At 37.2% G+C, this 26,162-nt stretch overlaps 1 protein-coding gene across 6 annotated transcripts in view; it reads left to right on the plus strand.

Moving 5' to 3' along the window:
- MIGA1 (mitoguardin 1) overlaps window positions 1–26,162 on the plus strand; it is a 95,249-nt gene that overhangs the window by 45,213 nt on the left and 23,874 nt on the right. For all 6 annotated transcript variants that reach the window (XM_082615676.1, XM_082615674.1, XM_082615675.1 and 3 more), the window contains exon 8: window positions 23,770–23,870. In XM_082615676.1, coding sequence (XP_082471802.1) covers window positions 23,770–23,870 — 101 coding nt within the window. The remainder of the gene's footprint in view (window positions 1–23,769; window positions 23,871–26,162) is intronic.

Raw genomic sequence — 26,162 nt, forward strand, 5'->3', positions numbered from 1 at the left:
CTACATCCCCTGCACTGGAAGGCAGATTCTTAACTACTGGACCACCAGGGAAGTCCCTCACGCGTTTTATAGAAGGGAGTTATCAAGATTTAATCCAGGAACTGAAGATGTGAACTGCTGTATTTACCTGAGGGAATGGGGGGAGAGGGCCCAACTGTGCCAGCTGAATTTAGTGTAGCACTTTAATGAGTTACTCTGGTGGATTACCTTTTGGCCTATATTTGCATAATAGCTAAAAATACAAACTCAAGATTCAAACCAACTGGGTTCAAATTCTGTCTTCACCATTTATTAGCTGTGTGATTATGTAACTTGTTTAAGCTTCAGCTTCTTCATCTGAAAAATGGGCATGTAGTACCTATTTAACAAAGTAATTATGAGAATTATATTAACAAATAAAAAGTCTAGGGAACAGGGTAACAATATTTATTAGGTTGGAGTTTGGAACTTCTCTGGAACTCTCTGAGGAAGACCATCATTTTTACCTCTAGGATATTAGGCTGTGGTTTGATAGGACCTACCTTATCCTACATTGACCAATTTCAAGGTATTCTTTAAAATTTCTGGTCTGGTGATACCTTTTCCGTGTTTTCCAGTGAGGCAGTTATTTTCTTCCTGTCTTTTTTTTTTTTTTTTTTTGGCCACTACACGTGGCTTGATTGAACCCATGCCCTCGGCAGTGAAAGTGCGGAGTCCTAACCACTGAACCACCAGGGAATTCCCTCTTCCTGTCATTTTTAATGGGGCTTTAGGAAGGAGAAGTAGATGCTTTTTTTTTTTTAATTTTATTTATTTATTTTGGCTGTGCTGGGTCTTCATTGCGGCACACAGGCTTCTCTAATTGCAGTGCGAGGATTTCTCTAGTTGCAGCGTGCGGGCTCATTAGTTGTGGCGTGTGGGCTTAGTTGTGGTATGTGGGATCTTAGTTCCCCAACTAGGGGCCGAACCTGGGCCCCCTGCATTGAGTTAAGAACGTGGAGTCTTAACCACTGGACCACCAGGGAAGTCTGGAGAAGTAGATGCTTGTGCTCTGTCATCTTGAACTAGAAATTCTGGACATTATAATTACAGAGCCTAAGGACTACATTAACTTGTAACATTGCTAATGTAGAGCTAATGGTTAACTAAAACTTTTAAGTTCTTTGTTGTTACTGTTAGATGTTATTATTAAGCCACATCTTCCTTGATTTGTTCCTGTACAGTTGTGTTTTTGGACCCAAGGTTTAGATGTTATGTTTATTATTCCTACTAAATTGTCATTTCTCAGTCATCATTCTGAATTAAAATAGTTTTAGATTTTGATTTGACATCCCTTTTAGCTTTCTGTCACTTTCTAGTTTGTTCAGTTTGGTCTATTTCGTCATCAGTGCTCTCATTGAAACCATTAACAAAAAATGCTTAAAGGAAAACTTATTTCCCTCTACTTAACAATTTCTGACACCAAATGAGTGGATTTTCCACACCAAGCAATTCTCCGGTTCTCTTTGGACACCAACTGGGTATCCTGCAATTTAATTCACTTCAAATACTAATTACCCAGCGTTAACTGACTCCACAGGTAAAGGGCTCATCTCACAAGGCTGCCCCCCCTCATATGCCAATCGCAAATCCAGGCCTCCCATGCTTCTGACCAACTGTCTGTAAATCAGAGGTTCCCACCACTCCCTCCTTGGGCTTCATAATTTACTAGAATGGCTCACAGAATTCCAGGAAACACTTTTCTTACTATTACTGGTTAATTATGAAAGATATAACTTAGCAACAGTCAAATGGAAGAGGTGCATAGGGCATTGTATGGGGAATGGGTGTAGAACTTTCATACCCCCTCCAGACACAACATTCTCCCGGCACCGGGTTGTGTTCACCAACGTGGAGCTCTCTAAACCCTACAGTTTAGTGTTCTTATGGAGATTCCATTATGTAGGCATGATTGATTGAATCATTGGCTATTGGTGATTAACTTAATCCCCAGCCTCTCTCCCTTCAGGGGTCAGGGTTGGAGTTGAAAGTTCCAACTTTCTAATCAGAGGGTTTGTTCCTTTGGCAACCATCCCCCATCCTCCAAGAGTCACCTCATCAACATAAACTCAGGTATAGTTGAAAGGGGCTTATTATGAATAGCAAAAGATACTCTTCTCACCCCTATCACTCAGGAAATTTCAAGAATTTTAGAAGCTCTGTGCCAGGAACCATGATAAATATATATTACTTATTATATCACAATACCATATTTTAAAGTGGACAGGGCCAGAGTCAAAGATCTGAGGCATGACTTCCAAGTAGCCTTAGCAACTTGTGCAATAAGCTATAAATTCAACTGTTTCTACTTTCATATTTTTTTCATCTTGATCATAAAGAAATCATGGGATACTTTATTATATATCATGCCAAAGTATGTTTGTACTTATGTACTTAACTAGTTAATTTAAGAAAATATTATATGAAATTTTTTTGAAAAAGATTTAATATCAATTCACATTATTTGGAAATATTGTCATTGCTGAGCTGTTTTGCAGATAGGTATTTGCCATCAAGTATTCATGGCTGGTTTTACACTCGCAAATAAATAAATCATTTTAGTTTTGAAAGGCACATGTGTCAGGTTTTATTGAGTATAAGAGCCTCAGCAAAACTTATTTCTCTAATTTTGGAATTCAAAATATAAACGGGGGCTCTACTTAATTTTACATTCATTTGTACTGTTTATAGTAAGTAGTAAGTAGTTTGCCAAGTTAACATTGTGGATTATAGGAGGACAGTTTAAATCCTCCTCAGCATGATTCTTTTAGTATGTTTAAAATTGTCTTAGAGTTTTTCTTTTTTGATAACAGTGTATTTGTTGAAAGTAAATTATATCGATCCTCTTTAGCAGATCCAAAAATACTTTTGACTTGTCAGTGTTGTGAGTTATTTGGTTAGTTTAGGTAGGTGAAGTTAATAACGGTTTAAAAAATGTATGATTCTAACACTGGATTGTGGTGATAGTTGCACAACTCTATACATTTACTAAAATTCATTGAATTGTACACTTAAAATGGGGAAGTTTTATGGTTTGTAAATTATACTTCAATAAAGCTGTTAAAAATACAGTGTGATTCTGTTAAGCTAATTTTAAGTAAGTAATTTTTTGTGATTTGAAAAAGTGCAAAATAACACTTCATACTAAAAATTTTAAATAATGCAAATGTCAAAAAAAATTTTTTTAATTCATTAAGAATCTCTTAGTTTCAAAGCTCATGGACATGGTGAATTACAAATTGTGTTTACCCAAGGTGGTGCCACTTTAGCTGGTAACCAGAAATACTGAGTATGCTATGTCAATATCCAGTGAACCATACTGTTGGTTACATGCATGGGAACTTCTACAAATGGTTTTGATGATTATTGTGCTGTTAATTTTACTTTTATTGTTAACTTTAGAATGTTTTTTATATTCTATAATATAATCACCCAAGTGGTCATTAAATTAAATGTGATAAAGAAGCTCAAATAACTGCTGACACTCCTGCTGTTAATTTAGTACAGAGCATCCTGGAAATATTGGAACTAATGCTAAGAAAATAAAAGAGCGGAATTGAAGCAGGAGCCCTTTTATTTAAAAAATGAAAAAAACCTCTGGCAACCTGGCTCTAAAATCACAACTCTAATGCACCCCTAAGCCAAGTTATCATCTGTGTTGAAATAGGAAATATTTTTGATATCTGGGAAGGAAGTGATAGTGATACAAAAAGCTTTACTACAAATACTTAGTGTTTTTAAAACATTCTTAAAAACAGACCGTATTATAGTCTTTATTGTGCTTTGAAACTCTGCTTGAGAAAAGAAATACAGTACAGTAGTTGTATGTCAGCATTTCTTTACATTTATTCCTATAGCAAAGTAGCTTTGAATTAGGCAGGGTTTGAATTACGTTTTAAGGCATGAATTCCTTGTATAAAATGTAACCACCCTGTGTTCTCTAATTCACCTTTGTCATGTTCTGTACTGATATTTCCTTAATCATTATGAATTAATGAATCATTATTGGGTATAGTTCTGTATTTGCTCTTACACACCACAAAGTTTACTTCTAGCTTAAACAAAAGTTATTTGTTCTATTCTTCTGATAATTAAATAAAATAAAGATTTTAGTTCTCTAATTAAAAAAAAAATCATTTCCCTTCACTTACAAGAGACCACTTACTGTTAAATGCAAGGTGTTGAAGTCACTAGAGGGCAGCACATTTTATCTGCATGTGGGACGCCTGTGACTCATAACTACCCTTCTGTGCTGTTCGTAGCACTGGGAGTTAAGTTTAGGTCACCACTTTTTTTCTGGCGTGTTTCGTATACACCTGCTACTGTAACTCAGAGTGAGACAGAATTAGGAGGGTATGCACAGAGACTTGAAATAATATTACTGTACATTTCCATTTGTGTGCAATTTCTTCTAGCTAACAGCATGTAGAAGTGTTACATTTATTTGTAGTTTGTTTTTCAGATAGTTGTTAAATTATAATTGTTAAATGATAATTTTGTTATCGTACTGATAATTTTTGAAGACTCAACCAAAAGACTGCAATACGTTTTCAGTTGTAAACAGTATAGCTTAGTGGTTAAGAACATGGGCTTTGGAGTTAAACAAACATGGGTTCAAATACTGGCTCTACCACTTTTACTAGCTATGAAACCTAAGCAAGCCTTGACCTTTCTTAGACTCATATTCTTCATCTGTAAGCTGGAGGACTATATTAGGATCAGCTTCATAGAATTGTGAAGATGAAATGAGATAACATGTATATCGTATTTTAGCATAGGTATATGGTAACACTTGTTATCCATTCATATATATTCTGGCATTTTTATGAGGCCTGTTCTAAGATTGTTTTAAAAATACATGGTTTATCACCATAGAATCCACCTAACCGATCTCCCACTCATATCACTCTGTCCACTCAAGTGGCAGACACTCTCCTGAATTGTGTACTTATCATTTTCTTTGAAGTTCTTCTTTTAGTTTGACTCCTATGTAATTTCCAGTATTTGATCATATTTGCCCTATGAAACAGGCAATAAGATGATATGCCATTGACTTATCATCCCTGTATGTATTCCTGTCCAATTTATACATTTGACTCTTTCTTTTTTTTAATTAATTTATTTATGATTTGTTGTCTAAAGGAGGGAAGGAAGGAAAGAAAGAAAGAAAGAAAGAAGATAAAGTAAAATAAAGTAAGATAGAATAAAATAAAGTTATTAAAATAAAAAATAATTATTAAGAAAAAAAATTTTTTTAAAAAAAGGACAGACAGAATCCTAGGACAAATGGTGGAAGCAAAGCTGTACAGACAAAACCTCACACAGAAGCATACACATACACACAAAAAGAGGAAAAGGGGAAAAAATCATAAATCTTGCTCTCAAAGCCCACCTCCTCAATTTGGGATGATTCGCTGTCTATTCATGTATTCCACAGATGCAGGGTACATCAGGTTGATTGTGGAGCTTTAATCCGCTGCTTCTGAGGCTGCTGGGAAAGATTTCCCTTTCTCTTCTTTGTTCTCACAGCTCCCGGGTCTCAGCTTTGGATTTGGCCCCGCCTCTGCGTGTAGGTCGCCAGAGGGCGTCTGTTTATAATTTATTTATTTATTTTTGGCTCTAGGCGTGCAGGCTTCAGTAGCTGTGGCACACGGCCTCAGTAGTTGTGGCTCGCGGGCTCTAGAGTGCAGGGTCAGTAGTTGTGGCGCAGGGGTTTGTTGCTCCGTGGCATGTGGGATCTTCCCAGACCAGGGCTCGAACCCGTGTCCCCCGCATTGGCAGGTGGACTCCCAACCACTGCGCCACCAGGGAAGCCCACATTTGACTCTTTCTTAACCTGTTAGAAGATTAATCTTAAAATATGAATTTTGTGTCCTGGTTGTTCTTTTAATTATTGCACTTTCGGTTCAATCATGTTGTTGGTTGTGGCAGAAATGAACTCATTTCCAATACTCTGGACTTTTATGTTACATGTGGTATCTTTTCAAAGTGTGTGTTCTTTCTGATACTGTTGGAAATTTTATTTCATTGTAATTAGTTCTCTGAATAAATTTTTTTGAATAGGCTCTTATTTTAAAAAAAAACACGTGGTTACAGGTAGATGCTATCACATGTTCATAACTTGTTTTACAGTGATATTGTTCAGTTATGCTCCAGACAGCATTTATTTGTTTCTGGAAATTTATTTTTCTCATATTTTAGTAGTAACAGGTTTCATTTCCTGAAATAAGGTATTTAAGCCATGTTCAAAGTTATTTGGGAAAGTAAAAAAAGATGCTCTTTATAAATCTACTTTTTCTCTGCATTAGAAAAGAAAACTGCCATCTGAAGGACAAATACTTTGTGGAAGTATTTATTTCAGATATAGCTAAGATTTTTTACTTTACTTGATCCTTGGTCTTGCCATATGCATAGGAGGAAAACAAAAAATGATAGTGGATATACTCCTTGCCAGCACATCCAGTAATCTAGTAAGTTCTGTCAATTCTGCCTCCATAATAGAGCTGTCGTTCGTTCCCCTTTCTCTGCACCCTCATTGTATTTTGCTGGGATTTAATAATCCCCTAATAAGGTTCCTACCTCCAGTCTCTCTCCCCACTGGTAAATCTGTACCTTGTTTCTGTAGTTATCTTCGTGATGCAGAGCTCTCACTTGTCACTCCCAGGTTCTCAGACCACTTTTCTGACCTATTTGTTTTACTGTTTCGCGTATATTCCAGCCAGACTAGCTCTCTTCCAAAACTGAAATTTTTCTCTAAGATTTTAGTTTTATAATCAACTCCAGGTTTTTAGTAAATTTTCAGTGTTTTTCTTTTGCCATTTCTTTGCTGATGCTCTTCCTTTGTATAATTCAACATGCTTTGAATCATTTGCTTCTGCCTGTTGTGGAAGCAGTCAGGAGCTGATTTTTTAAATGTATATTATTACTCTTTTTTTAACCAAAAAAAAAAAACATTTGGATAACTAGTTGCCTCAGTACCATTCACTGAATGATGTATCCTGTTCTTACTAATTTGAAATGCCCCCTGTCATATGTCAAGTTGTTTTATATGTGTGTCTTTTCTGGACTCTCTGTTTTGTTTTGTCTGTTTCTGCGTTGGTTTCTAGTGTCTTAATTACTGTAGCTTTATAAAATTTTATAATGAGTCTTGACACCTGATGGGGTGAGTCCATTCACTGTGTTCTTTTTTTTTTAAGTTCTTTAATTTTAATTAATTTATTTTGGGCTGCATTGGGTCTGTTGCATTATGTAGGCTTCTCATTGAGGTGGCTTCTCTTGTTGCGGAGCATGGGCTCTAGGCGCACAGGCTTCAGTAGTTGCAGCATACAGGCTCAGTAGTTGTGGCCCGTGGGCTCTAGAGTGCAGGCTCTATAGTTGTGGTGCATGGGCTTAGTTGCTCTGCCACATGTGGGATCTTCCCGGACCAGGGATTGAACCCGAGTCTCCTGCATTGGCAGGCGGATTCTTAACCACTGCACCACAGGGGAAGTCCCCACTGTGATTGCTTTGGCTCTTTTTAGCCCTTTGCTTTTCCATGTGAAGTTTAGGACAACTTGTCAAGTTTCATGAAAGCCCCTCTTGGGATTTTGATTATTGCTTTGCATATTTAGGTCAGCTTGTGGGAGAATTTATATCTTCATAATATTAATGTTTCCATCTACAAACATGATGTGGCTCTTCATTTACTTAAGTCTTTTATGTCTTTCATAGTTTTTTATAGTTTTCTCCATAGAGGTCTTATATATCTTCATTCCTAGGTCCCGTATAGTTTTGTTGTCATTGTACACGGTATCTTTTCTAAATTTATTTTCTAATTTTTTATTGCTGGTATCTAAAATGTTGTTGATATTTACATTTGAATATTATCAACAACCTTATTAACTCTTAGTTCTACCACCAGTAATTTGTCATAGGTTCTTTTTTTTTAATAATATTGATTGATTGATTGACTGATTTGGTTGCGCCGGGTCTTAGTTGTGGCACGTGGGATCTTCGTTGCTGCACATGGGATCTTTAGTTGTGGCCTGCGGACTTCTTAGTTGCGGCATGCAGACTGTTAGTTGCATCATGCAGACTTCTTAGTTGCAGCATGTGGACTTCTTAGTTGCAGCATGCGGACTCTCAGTTGCGGCATGCATACAGGATCTAGTCCCCAACCAGGGATTGAACCTGGGGTCCCTGCATTGGGAGCATATGGAGTCTTACCCACTGGACCACCAGGGAAGTCCCTGTCATAGGTTCTTTTGGAATTTTTATCTAGACCATGTATCTATGAATGATAACCTGTTTATTTTTCTTTCTTTCTTTCCAACCCTTATGCTTTTTTCCGACCTTTATGCGTTCTTTTCTTTCCTTCTTTTTTTCCCCCATCTTACTGCTCTGGATAGATTCTTAGAGTCTTTTTGCCTCTGAAGAGAGCTGTGTAGAAAGGAGGACCATGAGTTAGCTGGCCAACTACACAGAATCAAAGACTGTGCCCCTATTGCTGTAGGCTCCCAGTTAGGTACAAGAGTGTTGATGTAGGGACTCGTGAATACTGCTAAAGCGAATTAAAGCTTAAAAGTCACCTTGCAAATATTTATTTAACTGTTTATTGTATGCCTTATATGTGATGACGTGCAGATGAAATAAGGACTAAAATGCCTGTTTTCAGGTTACTTATAGTCTGATTGGCCGATTAAGACTTTTAGGAAGCAGTTAGAATACCATGTAGATTAGTATAAACCTCAATACTGAGCTATTTTGTAAAACTCAGAGCTTAAGCTCCCTCTACAAAGCAGAAGATCCTTCTTCTAACTTTTCGTTCCCACCTCCATTCTTTCCCATACTTCCCAACTGAAGTGCCCTCAGTCTGTTTAAGAGCCTAAGATAAGGGTTTGGGACATGTGGTTATCTTTGGTTATCTGCTGCTGTTTTTGCTGAATATCTATGAAATTCATTTGGAGATTCATGAGTATCAGGTAAGGAGATGATATTTACAGTAGTGTCTTCTGCATGATTATATTATTTTTTCCTTAATAAGTAAATAATTTTGTAAATGTTGAAAAGTGGCTGTAGGGAATTCCCTGGCGGTCCAGTGATTAGGACTCTGTGCTTCCACTGCTGGGGCCCTGGGTTTGATACCTGATCGGGAAGCAAGGCACATGGTGCAGCCAAAAAAAGAAAAAGAAAAAGAAAAGAAAAGTGGCTGTAAATGAGTAGTAGATTCACAAATGTTTGTTTTAGTATTTTGATTCAAAATATGCACCTATGTTATATATAGTTTTTTGGGTTTTTTTTTTGCGGTACGCGGGCCTCTCACTGTTGTGGCCTCTCCCATTGTGGAGCACAGGCTCCGGACACGCAGGCTCAGCGGCCATGGCTCATGGGTCCAGCCGCTCCGTGGCATGTGGGATCTTCCCGGACCGTGGCACAAACCCGTGTCCCCTGCATCGGCAGGCAGACTCTCAACCACTGCGCCACCAGGGAAGCCCCTATATATAGTTTTTGTACATATCAAATATTACACAATAAAAGTATATATATTTTTCATATTAAACAGAAATTTATGTTATTTGAATTATTTTGGAAAAAATTAGACTTTAGTTGGTCACAACAACTAACACCAAGGAATGGTGTTATATTTTAGGAGACTTTTCTTATCATCATATCATGCAGAGTATACGTCATTACATAGTTTGGTAGTTTATTTCTGTAACAGTGCATTCAGGAATTAAGATTATTTTTTACTCACTTTGGTTAGATTATTAGGGCAGGACCAGATTGCTGAATTTAATACCAGTGTAAAAATAAACCTGATTAATGACAAATGAAGCTTGCTTACAATTTCTTGGGCATATTATTTAGTTGATATGGTTTACAACAGATAAAGTTTAATCTATACTTCAGATTTCTTTTAAAATTAATTGGGCTTTGTAGTTTGTATGCTTATATTTTCTCTCTTTTTTTTTTTTTTTTTTTTTTTTTTTTTTTTTCTTTTTGCGGTATGCGGGCCTCTCACTGTTGTGGCCTCCCCCGTTGCGGAGCACAGGCTCCGGATGCGCAGGCCCAGCGGCCATGGCTCACGGGCCCAGCCGCTCCGCGGCATATGGGATCCTCCCAGACCGGGGCACGAACCCGTATCCCCTGCATCGGCAGGCGGACTCTCAACCACTTGCGCCACCAGGGAGGCCCCTATTTTCTCTCTTTTTTAAAATAGAAGTATAGTTGATTTACAGTGTTGTGTTAATTACTTCTGTACAGCAAAGTGATTCAGTTATACATATATATATATATAGATTCTTTTTCATATTCTTTTCCATTATGGTTTATCATAGGATATTGAATATAGTTCCCTGTGCTATACAGTAGTTTATCCATTCTATATATACCAGTTTGCATCTGCTAATCCCAAACTCCCAATCCATCCCTCTCCCACCCTCTGCCCCCTTGGCAACCACCAGTCTGTTCTCTGTATCTGTGATTCTCTTTCTGTTTCATAGATAGGTTCATTTGTGTCATATTTTAGATTCCACATATAAGTGATATCGTATGATATTTGTCTTTCTCTTTCTGACTTGCTTCACTTAGTGTGATAACCTCTAGTTGTATCCATGTTGTTGTATGCTTACATATTCTGTAAAGAATAGTATGTGTTTGCAATAACCATGTTAGCAGGCAACTCTGAAGCCATAAGTTTGATAAATGTTGTTTTTTTGGCTGAAGCAAAGGACTTTGAAATTCTTTTATAATGATGTGTAGGAACAAATTTAGCCCTTAAAAACAAACCAGGAATTTTTGTAGCTTACCAGCATCGCTTTGCATATTTCAGATATGTGTTTAGGCCTCTTTATAATCTATTTTTTGAACAGAATGAACTCAGAATCTTAGGTCTGGAATATTTATTTAGCAAACATTTGCTTTCCTGGTATATGTCAAACACGGTATAAGGCACTGGAGAGACAAGAATGAAGAAGATTTCACTCTGGCTTTTAGGCAACCCAGAATCTAGTTTTGGAGATAGGCATTAAAAAATTTTATAGTACAGTGAAGTAAGTGCTGTAATAATGTGTTTAGAATGTGCTGTGGAGGTGTCACACAAAGAAAAGTGTGACACTTGAAGAAAGACAGTCCACCAGGAGCGTGAGAAAAGAGCATTCCCAGTGCAGGGAATAACACGGATCAAGGTGTAGAGTGGAGCCTGCTCAGGGAACTATAAGTTGTTTGATATGTCTTGGGAACACAATGTATATAGGGAAATGAATCTAAAAAGGTGGGCAGGAGATAAATCTTGAAGTTCTTTGTTTTATACCTTTAGGCAACAGGGAGCCACTGAGAATTATAAGAAGTTATAATCAAATTTACTTGTTTGCAGGAGATTGTGGAAACATTGACTGGTACAGTTTAAATATTTTATCCATCTTTCTTTCTGCTTACTTATGCCTAGGATTTCAGGGGAAATTAGAGATTTTTCCAGCCTAGTACTGACTGCACAAATTCTCTGGCAGAGAACAGGAAAAGCTGTAAAGTGGGACCTCCCGACCACTAGAGAGACGATTTTCTTCTCTTTTGGTAAGGAGCCAGATAGAACATTTAGCGATATTGAAAGAGCTCAGCAGCAAGAGGAAATAACCTCACCCTATCATCTTATGTCAAATGTCAGACAGCCCAGAGTTGACACTCTACGACCTTGTCCTTTTCCTTTCCTGCAGAATCACTGTGGTCAGAGGATAAACTCCCTGAGGGTTTATTTTTAGGGAATGACGTGAATTACAGGCCTAACTTGTATACTCAGACCTCTAAATATACAGACTGCAAATTGCAGAACATGTGAGAAATTTGCCCTGTAATTTTCTCTCACGCATTAAGGCTCATAGTCTTAATTTCAAAGTGTTAAACAAAACTACAAAATGAAGTGTAAGTGGTGTTATATATGCAAGTCAAAATCAGTTCAGAGATGAAAGCAGTATAATGAAAATTGCTGGGGTGGCACACACAAGGGAAATTCCTGCTTCTTGCCTTTTCCTTTTTTGTATTCAAGTTATATCTTATCCACTTGGATTTCTAAGTACAGGACCTGCACTAGCCCATCCAAGGCCTTTGTTTTATTTAGATAAAGGCCCATGTAGCCTCTTGGGAAGGGCACATTTGTGATAAGAAAAAGGTTCAACTTCTTCCAGGAAGATGTAGGCCTAAGATGTGGGCTGGAGTTCTGCCCCCACTTGTCCCGTCAGCCAGGGGCCTTTGCGTAATGTACAGAGTGACCAGTGGTTCTAGTGTCCCCATTAAAGTCTCCATAACTGCAGACCTACCCTTAATTACTTTTTGCCCTTTGGGTAAACCAGTTACTTCTTTCTTCTCCTAAAAAAGGTATAAAGTGCTGTTACTCCTTTCTCTTTCCTTCTATTACTTGTTTTGCATTGGCAGCTGTATTTCCCAGTTAGGAATCACAGTTGTTATGTTGGCCAATCATGGCATATAAGAAGCTTTGATAAACAGGGAAAGCCACCGACAACTGATGTGGAACTATTATTTTGAGTAGGGACATAGTATCAGGCTGTTTTGTGCATGTACTGTTTCACATAGGCAAAACTGTGTAAGTTATAACACATCAAGAATTGATCAGATAGCCTTTCTTTTGCTCCAGTGGATTTCATTGCTGCCCTTTTCAATATTAAGGTACATTGAGGGAAAAATCAAGAAAATATCATCTGTTAGCGCACTCAGTTCTTTCACTTTCTGAAATTATGGGTTTCTTGATTCCAGTTTTATTTTAATTGACATGTAGCACTGTGTAAGTTTACGGTGTACAGCATAATAATTTGACTTACATACGTCATGAAATGATCACCGCAATAAGTTTAGTGAACATCCATTGTCTCATATAGATACAAAATTAAAGAAATAGGAAAAGGAGATTGGTTCAAGATGGCAAGTAGAAGGACGTGCACTCACTCCCTCTTGCAAGAGGGCTGGAATCACAGCTAACTGCTGAACGGTCATCAACAGGAGCACACTGGAACTTAGCAAAAAAGACACCCCACATCCACAGACAAAGGAGAAACCACAATGAGATGGAAGGAGGGGCACAATCACAATAAAATCAAATCCCATAACTGCTGGTTGGGTGACTCACAAACTGGAGAACACTTATACCACAGAAGTCCACCCACTGGAATGAAGGTTCTGAGCCCCATGTCGGGCTTCTGAACCTGGGGATCCAGCAACAGGAGGAGGAATTCCCAGAGAATCAGACTTTGAAGGCTAACGGGATTAGGTTGCAGGGCTTCGACAGGTCTGGGGGAAACAGAGACTCCACTCTTGGAGGGCACACACAAAGTAGTGTGCACATCGGGACCCAGGGGAAGGAGGAGTGACCCCATAGGAGACTGAGCCAGACCTACCTGCTAGTGTTGGAGGGTCTCCTGCAGAGACAGGGTGGTGGTGGCTCACTGTGGGGACAAGGACACTGACAGCAGAAGTTCTGGGAAGTACTCCTTGCTGTGAGCCCTCCCAGAGTCTGCCATAAGCCCCACCAAAGGGCCTGTAGGCTCCAGTGCTGGGTCGCCTCAGGCCAAACACCCAACAGGGAGGGAACCCAGCCCCACCCATCAGCAGACAAGCAGATTAAAGTTTTACTGAGCTCTACCCACCAGAGCAACAGTCAGCTCAACCCACCACCAGTCCCTCCCATCAGGAAGCTTGCACAAGCCTCTTAGATAACCTCAGTACATAAGGCAAATGGTAACAGCCATAAAAGGGGAAATCGACAGTAACACAATCATAGTAGGGGACTTTAACACCCCACTTTTACCAATGGACAGATCATCCAAAATGAAAATAAATAAGGAAACACAAGCTTTAAATGATACATTAAACCAGATGGACTTAATTGATATTTATAGGACATTCCATCCAAAAACAACAGAATACACTTTCTTCTCAAGTGCACACGGAACATTTTCCAGGATAGATCACATCTTGGGTCACAATACAAGCCTTGGTAAAGTTAAGAAAATTGAAATCATATCAAGCATCTTTTCTAACCACAACGCTATGAGATTAGAAATAATTACAGGAAAATAAACATAAAAAACACAAACACATGGAGGCTAAACAATATATTACTAGATAACCAAGAGATCACTGAAGAAATCAAGGAGGAAATCAAAAAACACCTAGAGACAAATGACAAAACACGATGATCCAAAACCTATGGGATCCTGCAAAAGCAGTTTTAAGAGGGAAGTTTATAGCAATACAGTCCTACCTCAAGAAACAAGAAAAATCTCAAATAAACAATCTAAACTTACACCTAAAGGAACTAAAGAAAGAAGAACAAACAAAACCTAAAGTTAGTAGAAGGAAAGAAATGATAAATATTAGAGCAGAAATAAATGAAATAGAAACAAAGAAAACAGGAAAGATCAATGAAACTAAAAGCTGGTTCTCTGAGAAGGTGAACAAAATTGATAATCCTTTAGCCAGCCTCATGAAGAAAAAGAGGGAGAGGGCTCAAATCAATAAAATTAGAAATGAAAAAGGAGAAGTTAAAATGGACACCACAGAAATACAGTGCATCATGAGAGACTACTAAAAGCAACTCTATGCCAATAAAATGGACAACCTGGAAGAAATGGACAAATTTTTAGAAAGGCATAACCTTCCAAGACTGAACTAGGAAGAAACAGAAAATATGAACAGAGCAGTCAAAAGTAATGAAATTGAAACTGTGATTAAAAATCTTCTAACGGGGCTTCCCTGGTGGCACAGTGGTTGAGAGTCCACCTGCCGATGCAGCGGACACGGGTTCATGCCCTGGTCCGGGAAGATCCCGCATGCCACGGAGCAGCTGGGCCCGTGAGCCATGGCTGCTGAGCCTGCACGTCCGGAGCCTGTGCTCCGCAACGGGAGAGGCCACAACAGTGAGTGGCCCACGTACTGGGAAAAAAAATCTTCTAACAAACAAAAGTCGAGAAACACATGGCTTCACAGGTGAACTCTATCCTAGAGAAGAGCTAACACCCATCCTTCTCAAACTCTTCCAAAAAATTGCAGAGGAAGAAACACTCCCAAACTCATTCTATGAGGCTACCATCACCCTGATACCAAAACCAGACAAAAATACTACAAAAAAAGAAAATTACAGACCAATGCCACTGATGAATATAGATGCAAAAATCCTCAACAAAATACTAGCAAACGGAATCCAACAAATTAAAAAGATCATATACCATGATCAAGTGGGATTTATCCCAGGGATGCAAGGATTCTTCAATATACACAAATCAATCAATGTGATACACCATACTGACAAAGAATCAAAACCATATGATCATCTCAATAGATGCAGAAAAAGCTTTTGACAAAATTCAACACCCATTTATGATAAAAACTCTCCAGAAAGTGGGCATAGAGGGAACCTACCTCCACATAATAAAGGCCATATGTGACAAACCCACAACAAACATCATTCTCAATGGTGAAAAACTGGAAGCATTTCCTCTAAGATCAAGAACAAGAGAAGAATGTCCACTCTGTCCACTGTTATTCAACGTAGTTTTGGAAGTCCTAGCCATGGCAATCAGAGAAGAAAAAGAAATAAAAGGAATACAAATTGGAAAAGAAGCAGTAAAACTATCACTGTTTGGAGATGACATGATACTATACATGGATAATCCTAAAGATGCCACGAGAAAACTACTACAGCTAATCAGTGAATTTGGTAAAGTTGCAGGATACAAAATTAATGCACAGAAATCTCTTGCATTCCTATACAGTAACAACAAAAGATCTAAAGAGAAATTAAGGAAACAATCCCATTCACAAAGAAAAGAATAAAATACCTAGGAATAAACCTACCTAAGGAGGTAAAAGACCTGTACTCAGAAAACTATAAGACACTGTTGAAAGAAATCAAAGATGACACAAACAGATGGAGAGATATACCATGTTCTTGGATTGGAAGAATCGATATTGTGAAAATGACTGTTCTACCCAAAGAAATCTACAGATTCAATGTAATCCCTATCAAATTACCAGTGGCATTTTTTACAAAACTAGAACAAAGAAATCTTAAAATTTGTATGGAGACACAAAAGACCCTGAATAGCCAAAGCAATCTTTAGGGAAAAAAACGGAGCTGGAGGAATCAGACTCCCTGACTTAAGACTGTACTACAAAACTACAGTAATCAAGACAATATGGTACTGGCACAAAAACAGAAATATAGATCAGTGAAACAGGATAGAAAGCCCAGAGATAAACCCACGCACCTATGGTCAACTAATCTATGACAAAGGAGGCAAGGATATACAATGGAGAAAAGACAACCTCTTCAATAAGTGGTGCTGGGAAAACTGGACAACTACATGTAGAAGAATGAAACTAGAACACTTCCTAACACCATACACTAAACTCAAAATGGATTAAAGACCCAAATGTAAGAGCAGACAAACTCTTAGAGGAAAACATAGGAAGAACACTCTTTGACATAAACCACAGCAAGATCTTTTTTGACCCACCTCCTCGAGTAATGGAAATAAAAACAAATGGGACCTAATGAAACTTCAAAGCTTTTGCACAGCAAAGGAAACCATAAACAAGACAAGAAGACAACCCTCAGAATGGGAGAAAATATTTGCAAACGAATCAACAGACAAAGGATTAATCTTCAAAATACATAAACAGCTCATGCAGCTCAATATTTAAAAAACAAACAAGCCAATCAGAAAATGGGCTGAAGACCTAAATAGACATTTCTTCAAAGAAGACATACAGATGGCCAAGAGGCATGTGAAAAGCTCCTGAACATCACTAATTATTAGAGAATGCAAATCAAAACTACAATGAGGTATCACCTCACACCTGTTAGAATGGGCATCATCAGAAAATCTACAAACAACAAATGCTGGAGAGGGTGTGGAGAAAAGGGAACCCTCTTGCAGGGTTGGTGGGAATGTAAATTGATACTCTGGAGAACAGTATGGAGGTTCATTAAAAAACTAAAAATAGAACTACCATGTGACCCAGCAATCCCACTATGGGGCATATACCCAGAGAAAACCATAATTCAAAAGGACACATGCACCCCAATGTTCATTGCAGCACTATTTACAATAACCAGATCATGGGAGCAACCTAAATGCCCATCGATAGACAAATGGTTAAAGAAGATGTGGTACATATATATAATGGAATATTACTCAGCCATAAAAAGGAACAAAATTGGGTTGTTTGTAGAGACGTGAATGGACCTACAGTCTGTCATACAGAGTGTAGTAAGTCAGAAAGAGAAAAACAAATATCGTATATTAACATGTATATGTTGAATCTAAAAAAATGGTACAGATGAACCAGTTTGCAAGGCAGAAATAGAGACACAGATGTAGAGAACAAACATATGGACACCAAGAGGGGAAGCGGGGATCGGGGTGGTTGTTGTGGGATGAATTGGGAGATTGGGATTGACATATATACACTAATATGTATAAAATAGATAACTAATAAGAACCTGATATATAAAAAAATACGTAAAAAAATAAAATGGTGAAATAGGCAATACAAAAAAAGAAATAGGGAAAAAATTTTTTTTATTGTGATGTGAACTCTTAGGATTTACTCTCTCTTTTTTAGACTTATTTATTATTTATTTATTTTTTGTCTGCATTGCGTCTCAGTTGCAGCACGCAGGATCTTCGTTGAGGCATGCAGGATCTTTCGTTGCAGTGCACGGGCTTCTCTCTTGTTGTGGTGTGCGGGTTTTTCTGTCTCTAGTTGTGGTGTGCGGGGTCCAGAGCACATGGGGTCTGTAGCTGTGGCATGTGGAGTTGAGAACGCCTTAGCTCTGTGGTGTGCAGCACGCAGGCTGTCTAGTTGAGGCGCGCAAGCTCAGTAGTTGTGGCACAGGCTTAGTTGCCCTGCGGTATGTGGGATCTTAGTTCCCTGACCAGGGATCGAAACCATGTGCCCTGCATTGTAAAGTGGATTCTTTACCACTGGACCACCAGGGAGGTCCCAGGATTCACTCTCCTAACAACTTTCATATGTAACTTCCAGTAGTGCAAATTATATTTATCATGTTTTACATTACATACCTGGAAGTTTGTACCTTTGACTACCTTCACCCAATTCCCTCTCCCCTATGTTGTTTTTGGTTTTTGTATTCCAGTTCGGTTTTTTCTCTCAAATTTTTCTGTAGTATTAAAGTAAATGAGAGTAAAAAATTATCCACAGTGTGGAAGGAGCACATAGTCATACAGGATAAACAAAGAACAGCAGTAATTTTCTAGATTTCTTAATTATTTTAACAGATTATAGCAGATTCTGGAAAATAACTTGTCAGCAGCAGGACCTTTTCCATTTTTAATAAAACCATAAAAAAGATAAGGTTCCATGTCATATTTAAACTGCTAAAAATCATCTGGAGAATAGCTGGTGACATAGAAGTCAGATGACATTGAGACATTTGGCAGGCTTCCTCTTCTTGTTGGTGTTATAAAATCCACAGTGGACAGCCTGGATTTGAAAAGAAGAGTGGCATCTTTGGAATCTCCACTAGAATCTGCTGAAGTTAAAATAGACCTGATGCCTTCTAAGTGACAGAAAATAGAATATGCCTGGGCATGGCAAAAATGAGACATGCAGAAAACCCACTTGGTTTGGTTTAAAGAAATAGATCCAGGCTTGAGGTTCCAAGTTCCAGAGCTGAAGTGTCCTCTAGTTTTTTCTTTTTCTTTGTATAACTTTCAAGCAAATTCTGCTTTGGAAAAAACTTAAGTAATATGTGAATTATGAGATTGTTAAAGAAGGAGGAAGACTTGAACCCAGTCAGATTTTCGGCCTAAAATATATGACTGTTTAGTTAAAAGTAAGCAGTATACTTTCAGTGTTCTTCCAAAGAACATAGTTTATGTCTATGCATGAATGTTTTAAAAGCTCTGGATGATTGAGACATGTAAAAAAATGTTCTTAAAAATGTTAGATTTACTATTTAAGAAGGTTAGGAAAAAAAAAAGCTGCCCCACTGAGAGCCAATGAGGCAACGCATGGAGCATTTTTTTATATTTAATCGTCCAATTATGTGGAAAGCTTTCTTTTAGGCACTTCTAAGGTTAATGATGAGTCCTTAAGGGGCTTAAGCTGAATATTTCACGTTTATAGCATCATAAGTTTAATTAATTTAGGGTTGGATTTTAGAAACATAAGAATTTTAACAGTGCTCTTAAAACAAGTTAAAGTCATAGAACAGGCAAAATGACCCAGGGGAAATACATGAGAGGTTTTAAAATAGGGATTTTTCATGTGTTGAGAATGGTCAGTCTATAATAACAAGTTTTATTTAGTTTATGTGAACGAATAATTAAGTTTACATTGTGTTCAATGCTGTACTGAGAACTTTAGGAACCATCAGAAAAAAGAAAAAATGAAAGAAAAAGGAAAGAGGAAAAAAAAGAGAAAGTTCATCCATTCAAGTTGTTTCAGTCCAGCTGGACAGACAGGTTGCATATTCAGGCAGTAATTAAATAAAGATTCAGAGAGTGTATTAAATGGTATGTCCTTATCTTTTGCATAATAATATGAATAGCTAACATTTATCCAGTGCTTACTTTACATATACAGTCATCCCTACTCCCCATGGATACCAAAATCCGTGGATGCTCAAGTCCCTTATATAAAATGTTGTAGTATTTGAATATAACCTATGCACATCCTCCCATATACTTTAAATCATCTCTAGATTACTTATAATACCTAGTACAATGTAAATATTACGTAAATAGTTGCAAATACAATGTTAGTGCTATGTAATAGTTCCTGGCACACAACACATTCAAGCTTTGCTTTTTGGAATATTCTGGATTTTCCCCCCCATCTGTGGTTGGTTGGCTCCTCTGATGTGGAACCTGTAGTTACGGAGGGCTGACTGTATTAACTTGTTTAATTCTCACACAACCCTGTGTGGTAGATTTTATTCCGATTTTACAGTTGAGAACACTGAGGAATGGAGAAGATAAGAGACTTACCCAAGGTTACACAGCTAAAAAGTAGCAGGGTCAGACTTTGAATCTAAGCTGTCTGGCTCCAAAGCCCATGGTTTTAACATCTTTTTTGTACTGCGTTACATAGAAGCAACAAATTAGGTAGTTTTTGGAGGAGAATGCATGCAGGGGTTAGATAGTACTTGAGCTGCATATTATAAAACAGTATGTGTTCCTGGGTAGCATGGGGCAAGGGAACAGAAGGAGAGAAATTTATATGTTGGAGAAGATTCAAGAGAAACCGAAAACTTGAGTAAAGAATACATTTGGCAGGGCTTCCCTGGTGGCACAGTAGTTAGAAATCCACCTGCCAATGCAGGGGACACGGGTTTGAGCCCTGGTCCGGGAAGATCCCACATGCCTCAGAGCAACTAAGCCCATGCGCCACAACTACTGAGCCTGCGCTCTAGAGCCCGCAAGGCACACCTACTGAGCCCACGTGCCACAGCTACTAAAGCCCGCGTGCCTAGAGCCTGTGCTCCGCAACAGAAGCCACCGCAATGAGAAGCCCACACACCGCAACAATGAGTAGCCCCCGCTCACTGCAACTAGGGAAAACCCGTGCGCAGAAACGAAGACCCAACGCAGGCAAAACTTAAAAAAAAAGAAAAGAAAAATTAAAAGTTTAAGTATGTAAATTTTAAAACTGCACAAAAGCAGTTAAATATTGCCCAATATTCTTTCTTTATACTTTTTATTGGCTTATCTAAAAAACAGATGTATTATTTCTCTTCAAAATTATTAAGTTGTCATTCCAGGAATCATAACAATTACTGAAATGAGAGATATGGTCTGTGGCTTATGAAGTTGGGTTTAATGAGTAAGACTTTACAGTTCCTCTGAGCCACTTTTCTTTGTTAGATTAAAAAAAAATAAAATACAACCATGGTAGCTGATCTGGATGACATTGAATGGCTGGTTACTGTTGAGTGAAGTAAAACAGACTTTTAACAGCTCCTGGGTAATGCCTGAAAGGTAAAGTGACATAAGATAAACGTCTGTGTTCTACTCCGAAAATAGCAAAAGGCATATGGAACCAAGATTTAACTTAGTTGACTTGTAACTTAATCCCACTTTAAACGTGCTTTGGCATAATGAAGGTTGTACTGTGATTTTTTTTTTTGCAGAATTAATACCAACGATGGAAAATAATTAAGAAGATAAAGGTTTGAAAGTTATGAATGCTGATTTAATTTTGTAAATAATTGATTCCTCAGAGTTTGTGTATGTATTTTCAAAGGTCATATGTGCACTGAAAAGAGAATACTGGGAATTTTTCTGGATACATGAGTGCCTCAAAATACCAGTTTTATAGCTGTTTATAAGTATAAAACGATTATGTTGTTTTGTTCTCAAGTTTGATGGAAAAATTTTAAATTCCTAAAAGAACTTTTATTTTTGAAAATAGAATAATTTAACCTCAGATTTTGTTCAGTTAATAGTCATTTAGTAGTAGGATTTTGAACTGACAAGTTAGGTATTTTAAAAGGATTGATGTAAGCTTCATTTGAAAACAATTATAACTTAAATTTGGAAGATAAATGGTTAAAATGTCAACTATGGTCCCACCAAATATAAAGTAGAAAAAAATATGCTATGCGTATGGTTATTTTTGATACTTAATAGGAATAAACCTTGTCCCAGTTCGCTCTTCTGCTTGGCTTAGAGATTGGAATACAAATGGCAAAACTTTTGAGTTTCAACTAAATTAATGGTTTGGATTTTTTAAAACTTTACACTTCCTGTAGAGCATCACAAAAGGTCTCTTTTCTGGTACTTGGGGGTTGTAAACAGGATTTGGAACATTTATGGTAAAGGTAATGACCTTTATTTTGGAAAAAAATGATGGAATAGAAACTTGGATTAATGAAAGCCAAAGAGATTTACAATTTCTTTTCAAACAAGATTAAGTATCTGACAAATTAAGCAGATTGAAAATAAAAATAAAAATCCGTATATATTTTGTTCTTTGCTTTTTTCGTACTTGTGATAGAATTTGAAGAGTATCAGTTGCTTGCTACAATGTAGTCACATCTATAAGCGAGTACTGAATTTGTTTGAAAATGTAATTTGTTTAAACTTTTTATTTTATATTGGAGTATAGTTGATTAATAATATTGTGTTAGTTAAAAAACTATAAACAGTAAAGTGATTCAGTTATATATATATATATATATATATATATATATATATATATATGTATGTATATGTATCTATTCTTTTTCAAATTCTTTTCCCATTTAGGTTGTTACATAATGTTGAGCAGAGTTCCCTGTGCCAATCAGTAGGTCCTTGTTGGTTATCCATTTTAACTACAGCAGTGTGTGCATGTCAATCCCAAACTCCCTAACTATCCCTTCCCTCCACCCTTCCTCCCTGGTACCCATAAGTTCCTTCTCTAAGTCTGTGAGTCTGTTTCTGTTTTGTAAACAAGTTCATTTGTATCATTTCTTTTTAGATTCCACATATAAGCCATATCATTAAGATATTTATCTTTCTCTGAGTTACTTCACTTAGTATGACAGCCTCTAGGTCCATCCATGTTGCTGCAAATGGCATTATTTCGTTCTTTTTTATGGCTGAATAAGATTCCGTTGTATATATGTACCACATCTTCTTTATCCGTTCCTCTGTTGATGGATATTTACGTTGCTTCCATGTCTTGGCTATTGTAAACAGTGTTACAATGAACATTGGGGTGCATGTATCCTTTCGGACCATGTTTTTCTCCATATATATGCCCAGGAATGGATTGCAAGATCATATGGTAGCTCTATTTTTAGTTTTTTAAGGAACCTCCGTACTGTTCTCCATAGTAGCTGTACCAATGAAAATGTCATGTTAACAGTTAGATTCCTGATGATAGCGTGTGAAGATATTGACATGGACGTTCAGAATGCTTTGTATTGGTAATAGGTAGCCTGTTTTGGTATGGTCATATTAGCCGTTTACAAATGCCTTTAAAATTTTTCAACACTTTAAATCATTGGGGAGGAATTCCCTGGCTGTCCAGTGGTTAGACGCTGTGCCCTCACTGCCAGGGGCCCAGTTTCAATCCCTGGTTGGGGAACTAAGACCCACAAGCTGCCACAGTGTGGCCAAAAAATAAATAAATAAAAATAAAATAATTGGGGCAGTTATATTTGATCATCAAGTAAGCAGAATAAACATCAGGGACCTAAACCAGATCATTTTGGGCCTTTCAGTGTTTTAAAGTAGACCTTAGAGACTGAAGATATCTTCCTGAATTATTTTAATTGGTCAGTTTATCACAAGTGACTGGCCAGACAACATTTTATGCGCATAATTCATTTAATTTGAATGAACCTACCAGTTATCCCGATTTGGGCAACTTAAATTGCTCTGTTTCAAACTATCTGTGGTATATGCTGATAGCTGGTAGATAATCCAACTCCAGTTATTATATACCAGTTTAAGTTATTATTTACTCAAAAGCTTTTAAAATCTGAAATAGTTTAATATCTTTGAAAAATAAACATGTCTCCTTTATAGTACTTTCTCCTCTTCTTGACAGTGTTCAGAATCAGTTTGAAGCACTTGGAGAGTCTTGTCAGATTATATCCCATTGATCTGTATTGTTTTCCTTTTAGATTCCAGAATTCTACATAAAGACTGATGTTTAAACAAAAAAAGAAAAAGAACAACCATAGAATATGAAATATGGCAATGACAAGGAATGTCAATTTCTGAACTTTTCACCTTTTCTTTTAAGATAAAGATACAGATATCACCATGAAGGGGAATATGGATGACTTTGGCCTGAGAGACACCTTGAGTGTCACATCAACCGATTCTTTTGCTTCAGCAGCAGAGGTAGGACATGTATGTTCCTAATGAGGATTTCTTATTCTTTTTAGGTGGAGAATACAGTTTTGCCATTGTGCTGTAATTCAGTGCAGTAGCCATTTATTTAGTATCAACTCTGTAGATAGATACAAAGATGATAAGATACTGGGATACACAGATGAATATACCATGAATATAAGTTCCCACAGGAGCTTAGAGTCTCTTTAGAGAGGTAGACATGTAAACACAAACTTTAGATAAGCACTTTCATACACTGTGGATTATGGGTGAGGCATATAAGTGTCTCAATGGAAAGCAATTAACCTTATATCAAGTGTCTTAAACATATTCAGATTCTTTAGCTGAGAGATCATACCTCTAGATATTTTTTCCAAGGAAATGATCGGATTCAAAGATTTATATATAAAAATATTCACTGTAGCATTTTTAATAATAATGAAAACCTGAAAACAGTCTAATGCCAAATTATGGAACATCCATAATTTGAAGTATTATATTGCCATAAACATGTTTCCAATAATTTTTAATGACATGGGAACATATGTTAAGCGAAAACAGTAGTATGTAGGTTTTATAGAGAGAGTATGCTTATAATTTTGTAACAAAGAAAAGCATGTATGTGGTATATTATGTAAGTATTTAGGCTGAGGAAAAGAAGACTAGATATAAATACACTAATGTGTAAGGAGTGGTGATCACTGAATTACAGATTTATGGGTAATTTGTTTTCCACTGAGATTTAAATTTTTTATCCAAAGAGAAGATTGCAAAGTGGTCATCTTTTTCTACTTGAAACAGCTTTAAAAAATCACATATGGCCAATTTTGTCTTAGAATTATTTCATTTTTATGGTAGATTTTGGATACTAATGCTGTCCTTTTTCATATCGATAGTATCACACAGCTGTAATTGATGTGTGAATTCAAGCTCGAGTGTGGAAAGCTTTAGGTGTTCCAACACCCTGTACCCTAAACCTTGATTCTGCCTTTTTTAAAGCTGTACTGACCATAATCTTTCATCGTCTCAAGATTTTTCTGTATATGTATATTTTAGCTATTGCTTACAGTATCATCTCCTGAATTGTTCATCTTTTTCCTTACATTTTTATACTTGTAAGTTTGCAACACACAGAACATATCTACTTGTTTTGTGAAGAAGCTATTTCCTCTTCTTTTTACTATTCTATATAGACAGGGTTATCTTTCTGTTTTTTCTAGCTTTATTGAGATATAGTTGACATATAACTTTGTGTAAGTTTAAGCTGTACAAAGTGATGATTTGATACACATATATTGTGGAATAATGAACACAGTGAGGTTAGTTAACACCTCCAGCACCTCACATGACTACCTTTTTTTCTTTGTGGTGGGAACGTTTAAGATCTACTCTCTTAGTAACTTTCAAGCATATAATGTAGTATTGTTAACTGGGGTCACCATGCTGTACATTAGATCCCCAGAACTTATTCATCTTCTGACTGGACGTTTGTACCCTTCGACCAGCATCTCCCCATTTTTCCCACCCCCAGTTCCTGGCACTCACCATTCTAAATCTCTGTTTCTATGAGTTTGGCTTTTTTAGATCCCACATGTACGTGATAACATACAGTACAGTTGACCCTGGAACTGCATAGGTTTGAACTGTGTAGGTGCATTTATACGTGGGTTTTTTTCAATAAATACATACTGCATTATCTGCAGTTGGTTGAATCCGAGGATGTGAAACTGCGAATACTAAGGGCCAACAATAGGACTTGAGCATCTGAGGATTTTGGTGTCTGAGGCAGGTCCTGGAACCAGTCCTTTGAGGAAACCAAGGGATGACTATTTTCAACCACATGGGGGGTCAGCGCCCCTAACCACCACATTGTTGAAGGGTGAACTGTATTTATCTTTCTCTGTCTGACTTCACGTAACATAATGCCTTCAAGGCCCTGCCCCATACATATTGTTGCAAATGGCAGGATTTCTTTCTTATGGATGAATAATATTCCATTGAATATATATAAATATATGTATACCACATCTTCTCTATCCATTCATCCATTGATGGACACTTGACTTGTTTCCATTTCTTGGCTATTGTGAATAGTGCTGCAGTGAACATGGGAATGTAGATATCTCAAGATAGTGATTTCATTTTTTTTTATATATACCCAAAAAGCAGTAGGATTGCTGAATTATATACATATATATTTTTTAAATTTTTTTATTTTATTTTATTTATTTAATTTTATTTTTGGCTGCATTGGGTCTTCATTGCTGCATGCGGGCTTTTCTGTGGTTGCAGCGAGTGGGG

This window comes from Mesoplodon mirus, assembly GCF_964341445.2.
Source record: "Mesoplodon mirus genome assembly, chromosome: 3".
Taxonomy (NCBI): domain Eukaryota; kingdom Metazoa; phylum Chordata; class Mammalia; order Artiodactyla; family Ziphiidae; genus Mesoplodon; species Mesoplodon mirus.